Below are 13,928 nucleotides of genomic sequence, written 5' to 3'. Positions count from 1 at the left end.
ATATATATATATGTACATATGTAGATATGTATATATTATAGTTTTGACTCACACGTATATAAACGTATATATACAAATGATGCTTACAAGTGCAGGGAATAAAAACAACGACACACATTCAAACAAAAGGATAATGAGTCTATTTGTGAACATTTGACTCGTTGTGTACAAATGTGATACAAAGTATTTGTTACTACACAATCACAGCACACCGTACATACACATGGCACTCAAATGTCGGAAGGTTGGGTGACAATCATATAACAAAGTAGCGGCAGCAACAGCAATAGCAACAGCAGCAGCATCGCTTATTTATTTTACATGCATGCAAACGCGTATCAACATTCACATTCGCACGCATACTCACACGCATACAAACACAAACACGCACTTATATGTTTCTATGTAAACCTCTATACCGATCATAGTGAAGAACTGCATAGGTGGGCATTTGTTTAGTTGGTATGTATGTGAGCATGACATGACAGGGCGTAAATTCATTTATTTATGTGGTGTTATTCAATGTTGGAATGTAAGTGTGTGAAAAGCAAGTGTTAGTGCGATAGTGTGCGTATTGTGGTATGTATTGTGTAGCATTATGTCGTCGTGTTGGCAGGTGGAGAGAGAAATAGAGTTATGTGTTAAGAGGAAAGCTTTAAGATATTTTACAAAATCTTTTACTCCTACGTATTAACATACATACATATATTCATGTGTACATATAAAATGCGAAGCAATCAATGAGAAGACAATCTTCTCTCTTTTCATAGCTTATGTTGCGAAGAGAAGAATTTCAACCATTTGTTAGAAAATGGTTGCAAAGTATGCAGTCAATGCGCAACATGCACACACACCCATGCATTACTTGTATGTAAATTACTAGATTTATCCTTACATACGTTTGGGCAAATTTACAAACTTTTTTTTTACCGCGCCCAGCAAGGATATACGTTCACAACAGCCGTCATCAGCCACAAATGTGAGCAGACATTCAAGTAAACATATGTATAAAATATATGTAAAGAAACTTTATTTATATCACACACAATCGCATATAGATTTAAAAAAAAAAAAAAAAAAAAAAAAAAAAAAAAAAAAACTTCACCACCTTTCTCTCTCTTACTCTCTCTCTCTTTCCTTCTTTCTTTCTTTCTTTCTTCCTTTCTCTCTCCCTCTCTCTCTCTCTCTCTGTTTTTCACACGCACACACACACACACACATACACACATATATATTCTCTCACTCTCTTTGTTTTCTTCTCTCATTTCCTCTGTTCTTTATATATCCTTCTGCTCCTTTCTTTAACTAAAAGTTATAGGAAAATTTTCATCATCATCCTCATTATCTGCATAAGTGTAGGCAACATATCATTAACATTTCTTGGCTTAAATTTGCTTTCGCTCTATTGATTTTTAACATAAGCAAAACCCCAAAATGTGTAAACACTTGCACAAATACACACACATACAGATTTATATATGTATTTATACAAAAGTCAATTTTCACTATAAAATCCACGGTTTGCTGCTGTTGCTGACTAAGGACATGTATGTATGACTAGGTGTTTATGCTTTTCATCTTCTCTTAACATTCTCATCATCACCACGTATATATTCATTCATTCATTCAATAATAAATTCTATGTTACATGTTAAGTAACTTGGTTTGATTGGATACACATGTACATGTATCCGCGTACGTTTTCGTCTTTATAGATATGTGCGTTTATGTACGTATTTTCGTTATTGTTGATTCTTGTCTTTTATTTCGCTTTTCTTCTCTTCGCCTTGCTTTGTTGATTCGCCTGTGTTTGATGATTCAATAGATTATGTGGTATTGTTGAAGCTTGATATAGATATATGTGTAGATATGTGTGTCACATGATATGTGTAAATGTATGTTCAATTATTAGAAGGGTTTTTTCCCCAACCTTTTTGTCATCATAATTTTTCTCGCTTGCTTGTGTTTTGTGTGCGTGTGTGCCCGCACATGTGAATCATTTTTCTTTCCCTATGAAAATATTGAGAGTGTTGATGATGATGATGTGCGTGCATGTGTGTATGTATGTGTATGTGTGCAACATTTGATTTGCAACACCATTTCTTTTTCATTGTCATATATACGTCGACATATATTTCTGCATTTTTTTTATATTTTTTTTTATTCTTCACATTAAAGCTATTATCGGTTATTTTTTGTGAAGAACGAACGTTCAAGCATTCGATTGAATAGTTTATAAAGGAAATCAATCCAACGCTCTAAGTAAATGAATTCAACTATTTTCAGTGGAAAGAAGAAGAATTAATTAATGTCCTTTAGATGCTATCTACTAACCTATAAAGACACTCCTCTATTCGTTATATCTTTAATATTCCTGACATTCTCCATTTTTTTAAGCCTTGCAATATATTTGTAATGTAATAAATTGTAGGGGAGAAGATCCTCTCCAAATTCCGTTTGCTGTCCCACCAGTTCATATTGATAATAAAGCATATATGTTCAGCAAGAACTGCAAAGTACATCCATTCTGCTTTACTTTAATACTATGTAAGTACGTTTGCAAACAATCGCTATCGCTATCGCTTATTGCCAATGTTATATGTAAAGTTGAATTCACCTTTATACTACACTATGATTCCAAAGTTGGTAACAGCCGACGCATCCATCTTACATTTGCCGATTTTCAATTGCTTACCGCAATTCATTATGACATTTAACGGCCTCGTTTGGGTCTATAACAACAGTTTGAGTTACACCAATATAATATATATATTTATTTGTTGTTATTGGAAATTTAATCACTATCTGAACTGCTTAATCAATACTGCCGTAATGTTTCACGAGAGAAGAGTGTCATGCTTATATAGTATTATTGGAGAATAATGAAGGCTTTCATTTTTCTAGGCTTTTTTTCACAGCAGCTTAGTTATCCCAATTGAAATTCGAGTTATATAAATAATTCCGTCAGGGAATTTCTCGTTTCAGTTTATTCCAAATTCCTATATTGTTGAGTGCCGAGATTACTGTTATATGAGTTCACCATAGTTTAAATAAAAGAAATTATTGACAAGCAACTCAAGGATTATTTCTTACTTTTCCTCCATCTCCTCCAGTTTCCAGTTATCAACATATATACCGCTTCAGTTTTCAATTCTCTACTAATTAGCCATCTCTTCTTTAGGTTTCTTTCTTACGATTATTATCATTATATCGTCAGCAGAACCCAAAATTGAATCTTTCTCTCTCTCTCTCTCTCTCTCTCTTTTCTCTTTTTCTCTTCCTCTCTCTCTCTCTCTCTTTCTCTCTCTCTCTCTCTCTAGAGAAATCGAATAGTAGAATATTATCACACATAATATTCCATAGAGAGGAATCCGTAACTGACGCCCTTGATATTCCTCGAAAAGCCATTCTTTCTCTGCACTCTGCTTAAGGCAATGTTTTCTGCCAGTAAAGCCATTAGCCGCGTTACTAATAAGACATTTGTAAGCAATTCTTCTTGTCTCGAGGGCAACTATTACACAGTATCAATTGGTCTCCGTGCCCTGCTTAAGACAATGTTTTCTGCCATTAAAGCCATTAGCCGCGTTACTAATAAGACATTTGTAAGAAATTCTTCTTGGCTCGAGAACAGCTGTTATACAGTATCAATTGGTCAATTTGAGACCATTCTTAATATTAGAGCAATATTGTTACTATGTAAGCAATATTGTTTGTTGCCTCCTCTCTCACGGTTTCTTTGTACTGTTTCTGATGTTATATAGGAGCGATGGTACTGATTGCCTCCATAGTGCACCTCTTTCGCATGAATCTAAATTGATAAACACGACCGACTGTTGAAATTGTCAAGGGCCTCATAAATTTAACCTATCGTACCCCAACCGACGAATACGGCGGTAAGATCATGATTTATTATGTGGCTTCTTGGATTTAGGGAGAAGTATGAGTAATGTCCAGAAATATTTACTCTCTCAGGCACTCATGTACAAGTAACTCAGGCTTAGCGCTTGTTTGATGGATACCAATGCGTGCGTCTTCTGGCTTCTGTCGATCCCTTCACGTTTACATCTTATTATTTCTTTTCCTTTTTCCGTCTCTTATCAACTTAATTAAAAAATTATGTTTTTTTTTTGTGTTTTTTCTATTTTTCCGTTCCAGGAATACGATATCAAAGATCATCGACCGTTTCTATCACTAAATCAAAGTGGCCTCAATAAACCTGAACAAATCAAATTTGCACGCTATCTTGGGCAAGGTTTACCAACATTTACACTATTTTGCATTTATAGTAATTTTAAAAATTTATTTTGCACAAAACGTACCGAAATGTAAGTAAAATTGTTAACAGAGAACAAAATCCTTAAATTTGATAGCGAAATGCTTAATTTTTTGATTTTCGATTTTTTTTTTTTTTTTTTTTGCTTTTTTTTTCTGTTTATATATTTCACAGTTATACAAAAGATGGCTATAACTTGCCTTATATATTAGATAAAACAAAGCGCTTCCTGGCGAATACCACAGCGGGTAAGTTTTTGATATAAGCGAAAAATAAAACGAATCACACACGAAAAACGGAGATAAGACAAATATTAAAAAAATTAAGCGAATAAAATTCAAGCTTGTATAAAAAGTATTGAGCCTAATAAGAGAAAAGTTAACATTAATTATTTCCAAATGTTAGCAGAAGGTGACAATGCATTCTAATTAAGATCAGGCTTTTCCTTCCACGTGTATTAATAATGGAATCTTTCGCTCTATTTAACTTAGTACCAGATATTGGTATATTGAGTCAATCAAAGAAATATGTATGAATTTTGACTATGAAAAGGCTTATTATTTTTTCGACTGCGTGATACTAACTGAACAAGACAGAGTTTCGTAGTTAAATCTAATTTTTGTTCGTTGTTTTTTCGTTTTTTTTTTTCTTTTTTTTTTTCGGTTTGTTTAGTGATTTAGTCAAAATGTTTTTTTTTTTTTCAATTTTTCAATTTTTTAAAAATCTAGTAATACTGAATTAGGAGAGGTAATTAGTATATATATATATATACGTGTATATATATATATATATATATATATATATTATTTATAACATTTCCTAAGTAATTTATTTAATTAGAATTTTTTCGTTGCTGCTCTTTATTTATCATTTGCATTAATTTGTGTTTTTTAGGTAATAGCAATAACAATAATAGTAATGCCAATAATGCAACTATTGCTGGTAGTAGCAGTAACACAAATTCCACCTCAACCTCAGCCTCATCTCACAGCACAAACAATTCCAACACCACTACCACTACCATCATCAGCACTACCACAGTAACCAACAACATTTCCTATATCCCTCCGACCATATGTACAACAATTTCGAATGCTAACGTAAATCTCGCGGCCACAACAACAAATACGAACGGCAACAGTAATAACAGTAATAATAAAAGCAGCAGCAGCAGCAGCAGCAGCAACAACAGCAACAGCAACAACACCTATAATAGTAATATTAGCAATAATAATAAGAATAATAATAATAATAATAATAATAATAATAACAACAACAATAGCAATAATAATAATAGCAATAATAATAATTACAATAATATTAATAACAATAACAACAGCAATAAAACTCTTATATCAAATAACAAACAAATTCATAATGTGCCATCACCAACCACAACAACAACAACGACATTAAGAACCACACAACCACAACAGCAGCATCAACAACAACAACAACAACAACAACAACCACAATTACCAATACAACAACCACAGACCACACATTTGCCACCTCATCCTACTCAGCATGTACACATGATGATCGCCCATCATTCGCATAGTGGATTAACCATTCCGCTAAATAATATACAGCATGTGCAACACCATCAGCCAGCGTCGCCACAGCAACAGCAGCCACAAACATTGCAACAACAACCGCATCATGCCCATCATTCTCAAATGCCGTTGAGTCCCTTAGTGGCAGTCCCCGGTGTGCCGTCTACGCTCTTGGGCTCACCTGCAACGGCCAGTTTACATGCACATACGCTACATTCAGTTGCACCCTCTCCACACCTGCAGATGCATCATCAAATACATCATTCGCCTCAGCCACAACCCCATCCCGAGCATATTGCTGCCACTAACGCTTATCAACACCACCTCCAACACCACCATCACCATCATCCACATCTCCATAATCACCATCAACAACAACAGCAACAACAACAACAACAACAAACACCACCATCATCACATCATCCTATACACAATTTAACAGCAGCATCAACAACAGCAACAGCGTCCTCAGCGCACACACACAATCCTCACTAAATAATTTATACGGTCGGTCTCTAAGCAGCACATGAACAAACAAAAAAAAAAAAAAAAATTAAATAAATACAAATTCTCTGGCGCGCGCTAATTTTGCTATTTTTTTTAGCAAATTTTCGTTTAGTTGTATTTTGTGTTTGTGTTTGTTTTTCATTCAATTTTTATATTTAATCTAATTTCATCTCTTATTTAATGTTTTTGCGAAGGGGTACACAGTATTATGTTTATATGCACGCTCGCATGTACGTATGTATGTACGTATGCAAGCATGTATGTATGTATGTATGTATGTATGTATGTATGTTTGTATTGAGGCAACAAACACACATACAGACATAGACGCGCAATTTGCATTAATTTGAAATTCAAAAGCATACAAATGATTCTAATAAATCTTGAAAATTATAAAAATAAATTAAAACTAAATATCGTATACCTATCTACAAGTGTGTGCACATAAACAACAACGGCAACAACAGCAGTAATAATAATAATAAGAGGAGAAAAATTTATGCTCCTACATTTGGCTAAATTTAATATAAGATTAATGTTTGCTAAAAAAAATTTCCCTCAAAAAAAAAAAAAAAAAAAAATGAAGGCAACGGCTCCTAATTAGCTTTAAGTGAAATGTGCGCTTATTCAAAACTGGTGTAGGATTTCGTACCGCTTTCAATTAAAATAAAAAGATAAATAAATGAAAAAGGAGAGAAATGGATAGCACAGTGAACCCTGATAAATTTAGATCAACCGTTCATTTCCTTTCTTTCGCTTGCCCTTGCGCTCATACCAATCGTATGAGCACGGAGAGCAACACACTTTCGTGCTATTCGTTTTTCTTCATTTTCTTTTCTTTTTTTTTTTTTTTTCTTTTTTTATCTTTTAACCACCATAAAGGTTTACTTTAAGCTTGTGCAGTGTTTATATCGGAGACACTTCACAACACATATAACACTGTGATAAAACGATAATAAGACATTTCAAAGGAAACGCGAGCGCATTATTATTGTCCCCCTTCAAATAGAATGCGTTCGTGGCAACGTCTTTCCCACTCAGTCTTCGAAACATTTGCAAAAATCCGATGTCCTTCAAATGTCGAATGACCTTCAAAAACTCTTTAGCTCTTTAATCGCGACTTTTCGCATTTTAAGAATAGTTAAAATTGACAGGGAACTGGATCGGGCAAATACCACAACGATTGCGCAAGGATATGAGTTTGATTCAGCATTTTAGGTTAAAAAAAATATCAAAGCTCCAAGGCTCCGTACGCGAACGACGCATAATACATATATAAAATTCATAACGTCCCCACACTGCAAAGAAACCGATGGAAATATACTCTTACAGCTTTCTAACCGTAATACCATATATTCCTTTATTTATTTATTGTTTTTATACCCAAGACTTTAAGATCGGGTTATACTCTATTTTGTTTTTTTTAACATAATATATATGTAACATCCAAAAAGAAGGATAAGAGACCCTATAAATTACATTAAAATAAATTATATATATTCTTGATGATCAGCATGAAATCCTGAGCTGGTTTAGTCATGTCTGTCCGTCTGTCTCTCTGTGTGGTATTTGTTGCTTGCACTCTCCTGGTCGCAAAAATGTAGATAGCGCCTTTAAATTTGGTAGAAACATTGGAAGGTTCTGCAAGCAGTTTGGCATTAAAAATGAGCCAAATTGGTCAGAGCAGAAGGAGGGCCGCAGTGGAGCGTAAACTGAACGCAACTCCGTTTTGTTTAACAAACATTTTTGGTTTTTTACTCGTTAGAAGGTTGAAATTTGAATTTACACATTTACTTCACGAAGCACTCTACTCTTTGGGTCCAAAAAATGGAACTAATTGGCCATGCCCACACAAAGCTACGAGTAATTAAATTTTCTTTTTCACTTTTTTAAAGTTTTATGCTTATTTATCATAAGGCAAACAAGACAGAATGTTTAAAACTATTTTGCGCACTCGTCAAATGAAGATTTATTATCTGCGCAAAAATGGGTTCAATTTCAGGTGAATATGATGGACACCGCGATTAATTTTTTGCTAATAACACCAACCATATGGGTATCAAATAAAAGAACTTGGAGAGTAGAAAGCGAAAAGTATAGTGGTAGGTAGGCGGGATTCGACCCCCGCTGAATACAACTTTCTTATTTGTTCTTTTTTATGCTTGCATAACGAATCGAATTAATTTAGCCATTTCGGCCTAGCTGTCTGCCTATCGATTTGTCTTTCGACCGCTATTTGAGCTTTATAAAGAGAAACAAATTTAGTTTCGGATCGTTTCGGATCGTATTGTTAAGCCAACATCCCCTTTCTGGTTGGTGATGTGGGGAAATCTGTTTCCACGTTTCCCTACATCGCTATTGTTGTACACTCGGTCTTCGGACTCTGTGCACTATAATTTTTTCCCAAGAGGTTGAGATAGGCCTCGCTCCGCCCAGTGAGAATACCATGCTTATGCGCATGGTATAGACTGGTTTTCCTTCAAATGACTATCTCATACCGAGTGCGGGTCTTATGGGACCTAGAAAGTCCGACCGGAGACTTTTATAAATTATTTTCCAAATTTTCTCCTCAATTTCGGTACCACGGGCGTCAGGAGCCCACAAAGCACTTCCTCTAGCTTTGGCCTGACAACGGGAACGGCCCATAGCGGGAGTTTCGCGGTGGCTGTGGTTGGTCCAAAAATCGCGGGAAGAGCTTCTTGCTCGGTGTGGAGTTGCATTGCAACCGAGTGCCTTACCCACAGAAAGGCAGAGGTTTTAGGTAAGCCTCGCCCTCACCAGAGGGGAGATGCGACCATAACGTATCTCGTCTGGTACTCGGGGACTTAATATTCCTCATGGCAACGTGTGCGCCGACTTCGGCACCGTATGTTGCGAGGATTATTAACCTCGGGGAGTTCGAGTGTTTCACACTCCGTGTGCCATCGGGCACCGTGGGGTTAAACCTTCACGGTAGTGTACCCACGTTAAACCCTCGGAGACATCTGTTAATTCAACAAGGCAGGCACCCACGTGAAACCCATGTCACAATCTGCTAATCGCAATAAATGTAAAATTGACTGAAATATGGGCAAGACATCACTTAAAGTTATACAATTTTTTTATTGCATAACTATTGCTTTTAGTTTCTGCCAATAGCGAACGGCTACAAAAAAAAAAAAAATCTGGTTACATTTTCAATATATTACGAGGATGCGTTAATTTTGATAGTTTTTTCACTTGAAGATAGCATTTATTGTGGAAAATCGGTATTAATAAAAATAGTTTCCATCATTTTCTACAAAATTTTACAATATCTTTGTCAACAAGACGATATCATCGCGATCGACCCACCGATCCATTTTCGCATCTTCAATTTTGCCGGACCACGTGCAACGCAAGCTATACTGCATCGATCTGAACAAGTGGTAATCAGGAGGCGACATATCTAGTGGCTGTGGCAGAACTTCCCATTCAACCTGCAACAGTGTATCCTGGACAACTTTTGCAACAAGTGGGCAAAAATAAGGTGTTTACAATCAATTCGTGTCGTCATTTTTAAATCGTTAAACTGAAAAGCGACAATTGGGATATGGTGAAGCAGTATCACCATAAGCCTATGAACTTGTTTGGTGGGCGTCGGCAGCAGATTTCTTCAAATAAACACCAAAAGTAATGAATTTGGAAGTAGAAGAATTTTGAGCGTCGCACGTTATGTTTTATTTTATACAGAGGAAGGTCAAAACTGTAATGTACACTGGCCTTTCACATTTCTTTACAATTTTTACCTGTAGAAGTCATGTCTCAAAATTAACGCAACCATCTATATAATATATGTATATATATATATATTTTTTATATTATTATATTATATATAATGTAATATATATATATATATATATATATACACATATATATGATGTTTACAATAAGATATACAATGTATACCTAGTCAGAAGATCTTCGCTCTATCTTGCACTATACGTATATTTATAGCCATGGACTTATAAGTACCACACTTCACAATGAGAATAAACGCACAAATTTATGAAGAAATTCGTGAAAAAAAAGAACATAAAATATTTCTTTTTGTTAAATTATTTATTTATTATCTATTTATTACTATTGCAGCAAAAATTGCATGCAAAAAATTCATAATTATCCGAGTAATCAGAAACAGAAAACAAAATCATGCGCTAAGAATAATTCAAAAGTTGAGAAAATTCTTTGGGCGTAGGAATGGCGTAAAAGAAACATTGAGTCAATATAAAAAAAGAGTTTAAAGATTTTTTTTTTAATTTTTTTTTAGCTTTTTTTTTTTTTTAGCACTCATCCAATATGCTGCGTCCATGATCTATGTTTGCGACAAAATTCTCTTCGATATAGAATACATATATCCTTACACAAGATTGCTTAGTTTCCGCTTTAACCAAATTCCATAAATTTTGAATGGCTTTTTTGCTGACAACTACAAAAAATTAAATTAAGTTAAAGTTTAATTAAAATTTTCCACTATTTATATGCCCATGGCTATATATATATTATAGATATATATATACCTATATGTGTCTACAACTATAAGTAATTTTTTCGTAATTCCATCAGTAACCGAAAGATGATCTATCAGGATGGGAATTAATATGGGAGTCAAAGTGAAGTAAAGCTGTACAATGTTTGTACGGGGGTGTGTTCAAATAAAACGGGGACTTTTCATTTTTCTCGAAAAATATTTTTTTATTTATTCATCACTATATATTTTGTCCCGTTCAAAGCAATCTCCCTTCAATCTAATACACTTGGGCCAGCGCGTTTTTCGAATCCTCGAGGAACTTCTTGTTTTGTGCGGCCTTGATTTTTTTTTAGCGATGTCGTCTTTGACTTCTTAATCTATCGTTTCATGGATCTTCTCAGTGTTGAGAATAGGATGCAGTCGCAGGGGGCCATCAGTTATACCCTTTCAATCAAGTCTGGATCGTCGTTGACGCCATTCAACAGCATCCTGAGTGATGCACATACGACGATTCTTTTAGAGAAAACAAAATTCGATATACAGACATCTCCGGCAATTCCTCTAACAGTGATTTGCCGACTCTTCATAACACTTTTCTCCATTGCTTCAACGTTTTCGCCGATTGTTGGCGCGCTGGGTCGCTTAGCGCGGTCAGCGTCATTAACATCTTCTCTTCTCTTCTCTTCTGCGAAGACATTGTACCACTTACAAACACCAAGACACGTCTAAATTTTTTGTCAAAAACAAACCTTAAATTGCAAAATGGCTGATGGCATATGTCTGATACATAAGTAAGGGGCTCAGAATACATATCATGCGAGTGCAAGAAGCGATAGAGCAAACCATAAACGCAGAATTACAGAAGCTGTTAGAGATGCAACTCTTAATTCACATTCGGTTATTAATCAGGAGCATATTTTATATAACGTAGGACCAAACTTAATGCTATATGTTGTTAGTTTCAGTATTCTATCTGAACTTTTGTGCGATGTGATAAAGTCCTAATGAGAATCTTTGAATTCCACAACCACTCTCCCTCTCTCTCTCTCTCTCTCTCTCTCTCTATCAAATTCAGCTACAATCGATCAAGTTGGAAAGAAGACTGTTAAATGGCTTGCATTACTTTGCCTAAACTTTATATTTCGTTGTCATTAAAAAAGGTGCAGTTATTACCACAACGACCCGTGCATGTGAGAACCCCTATATGATCCGAAGTCGGAATAGTAAAGTTATATATCACATCACTACTCTGGTCACATTTTTAATCATAAAATTGAAATAAAGCAAAAAATTACATATATTTATATGGAAGGACGTTCCATACTAATTTTCCACAATCCTTCAACATGAAAATATCTCGAAAATTGTGACTTGCAAGTTAAATGCAATAAAATGTAGATCTATCCCAAGTCTTCTTGGACATTGCATACCTTCGGTTAAAATACATATATAACCTTATTATCGAGGACAAGTGTAAGGCATTAAAAATGCATTAAAATCCCTTTATTGCTATTTTATGCTAAAGATTTTATAACTTCTTCGTATCCGAAATTGTTTATGGATATATTTTTTGCTTATAACAGATAAAAACTGCTGACTCGAAGAGTCGTTCCTTGGCTCTGATATTTAAAAATGCGAAAACAATTTTCCGCTATTGTATATGTATGTTATCTTAAAGAAATGAATTCCGAATGAAGCCTCGTTTTAGACCATGAATAGAAGACGCACAGCATTGCTAAACCAGAGAGATTCATTTTATATCTATCTAACTGAAGACTGATGGTGCAGTTAGAATAGCTATAGTGCAGTCTGAATATCTAATATACCAGATCCATTGGTCCATCCGTCCGTCCGTCCGTCTGTGCGAGGATATTTCATTGGCGATTGCATAAATTAAAATAGAAAAAAAAAAGTAGGAAGTGCATTGGCTGAGAGTGATGGCCAGACGAAAAATTTAAAAACGAAGCGAAATCGAACCGCGTTACAAAGAAAACTCGCAATTTAATAATTCATTTAAATGTACCATTCTCCAAACCGGCATCTACCGGCCTAGGGTCATAGATTGTATAAATGAATGTTGTTGGGGAACTTTTTACTTTTAGACTCGTATCCCATATTTTCTAGTACAAAATTTCTAAATATGATATCTTGGTCATATTTCAAATTTTTATATCGATTTATGATTAGATAAAACTAACAAATGGACGACCAGACGTAAATTCCTTACCCTAAATCTTACGATCAAAAATCGTTTTTTAGACGATTGTTGCAATGCTCATGATACTTACATCTCTTTGTTATAGGAGAGAATGATAAGATGAGAGAATCGAGTGCTCATCATTCGAGTCGTTAGACTATGAAAAATCTCTGCTACACTCTACTCTGGTCGTTACAATTGAAATTATCATATCGTATCGTAACGTATCGCGTCATTGTATACCAGTATGTGTCTGTGTTTACGTAAAATTTTATTTGCCCTATCCGTCGTGCACGTTTTAATAAGAAATTTTAGAAATATGTCATTAATGAATGACGTGAATACAAGAATAAACAATGAAAATATTGTAAATGAAAAATTACAAAATTTTTTAAAATAATTTTTAATTTATTGACAAATTAATCATCATTGAATATTTAACAATTAATCCGTATTTAATTCTAAGTTCTGTTATTTCTTATTACAAAAAATAATAATAATAATAATAATGATAAATAAAAAATAAAAAATTTGAGATTATTTTCCTTTTTATCATATTTCATATTATATAAATTACATACGATTGAGATTACAAGTATAAATAATTTTATTATTATTATTTTTCCTTGGTGTAGGAAAAGAAGAACACGTATACAAATTATTTTTATAATTTTTATTTACGTATTTAATTATTATTAATAAAATAATTTTATTATAATTTTTATGCATCTCATACTCTGTACCATTATATAATATAATTGTACTACTCCTGTACTATGTGTATTATTGTTTTTATTTTCATTTTTTATAAAAATAAAAAAGTATATATATATATATATATATATATATAAAAGTATATATATAAAATTATATATATATATATATATATATATATATATATATATA

The 13,928-nt window shown here is 33.9% G+C and overlaps 1 protein-coding gene across 1 annotated transcript in view; it reads left to right on the top strand.

Annotated features, from left to right (window-relative positions):
- The window catches only part of LOC119644900 (probable serine/threonine-protein kinase DDB_G0282963), a 37,564-nt gene that overhangs the window by 16,778 nt on the left and 6,858 nt on the right, over positions 1-13,928 (top strand). The window contains exons 2-3 of the mRNA XM_038044615.1: positions 4,156-4,325; positions 4,448-4,521. Coding sequence (XP_037900543.1) covers positions 4,156-4,325; positions 4,448-4,521 — 244 coding nt within the window. The remainder of the gene's footprint in view (positions 1-4,155; positions 4,326-4,447; positions 4,522-13,928) is intronic.

The sequence above is a fragment of the Glossina fuscipes genome, unplaced genomic scaffold (genome assembly GCF_014805625.2).
Source record: "Glossina fuscipes isolate IAEA_lab_2018 unplaced genomic scaffold, Yale_Gfus_2 1, whole genome shotgun sequence".
Lineage (NCBI taxonomy): Eukaryota > Metazoa > Arthropoda > Insecta > Diptera > Glossinidae > Glossina > Glossina fuscipes.
Note: the sequence above shows the minus strand (reverse complement) of the source record. Positions and strands in the feature narration are given on the sequence as shown.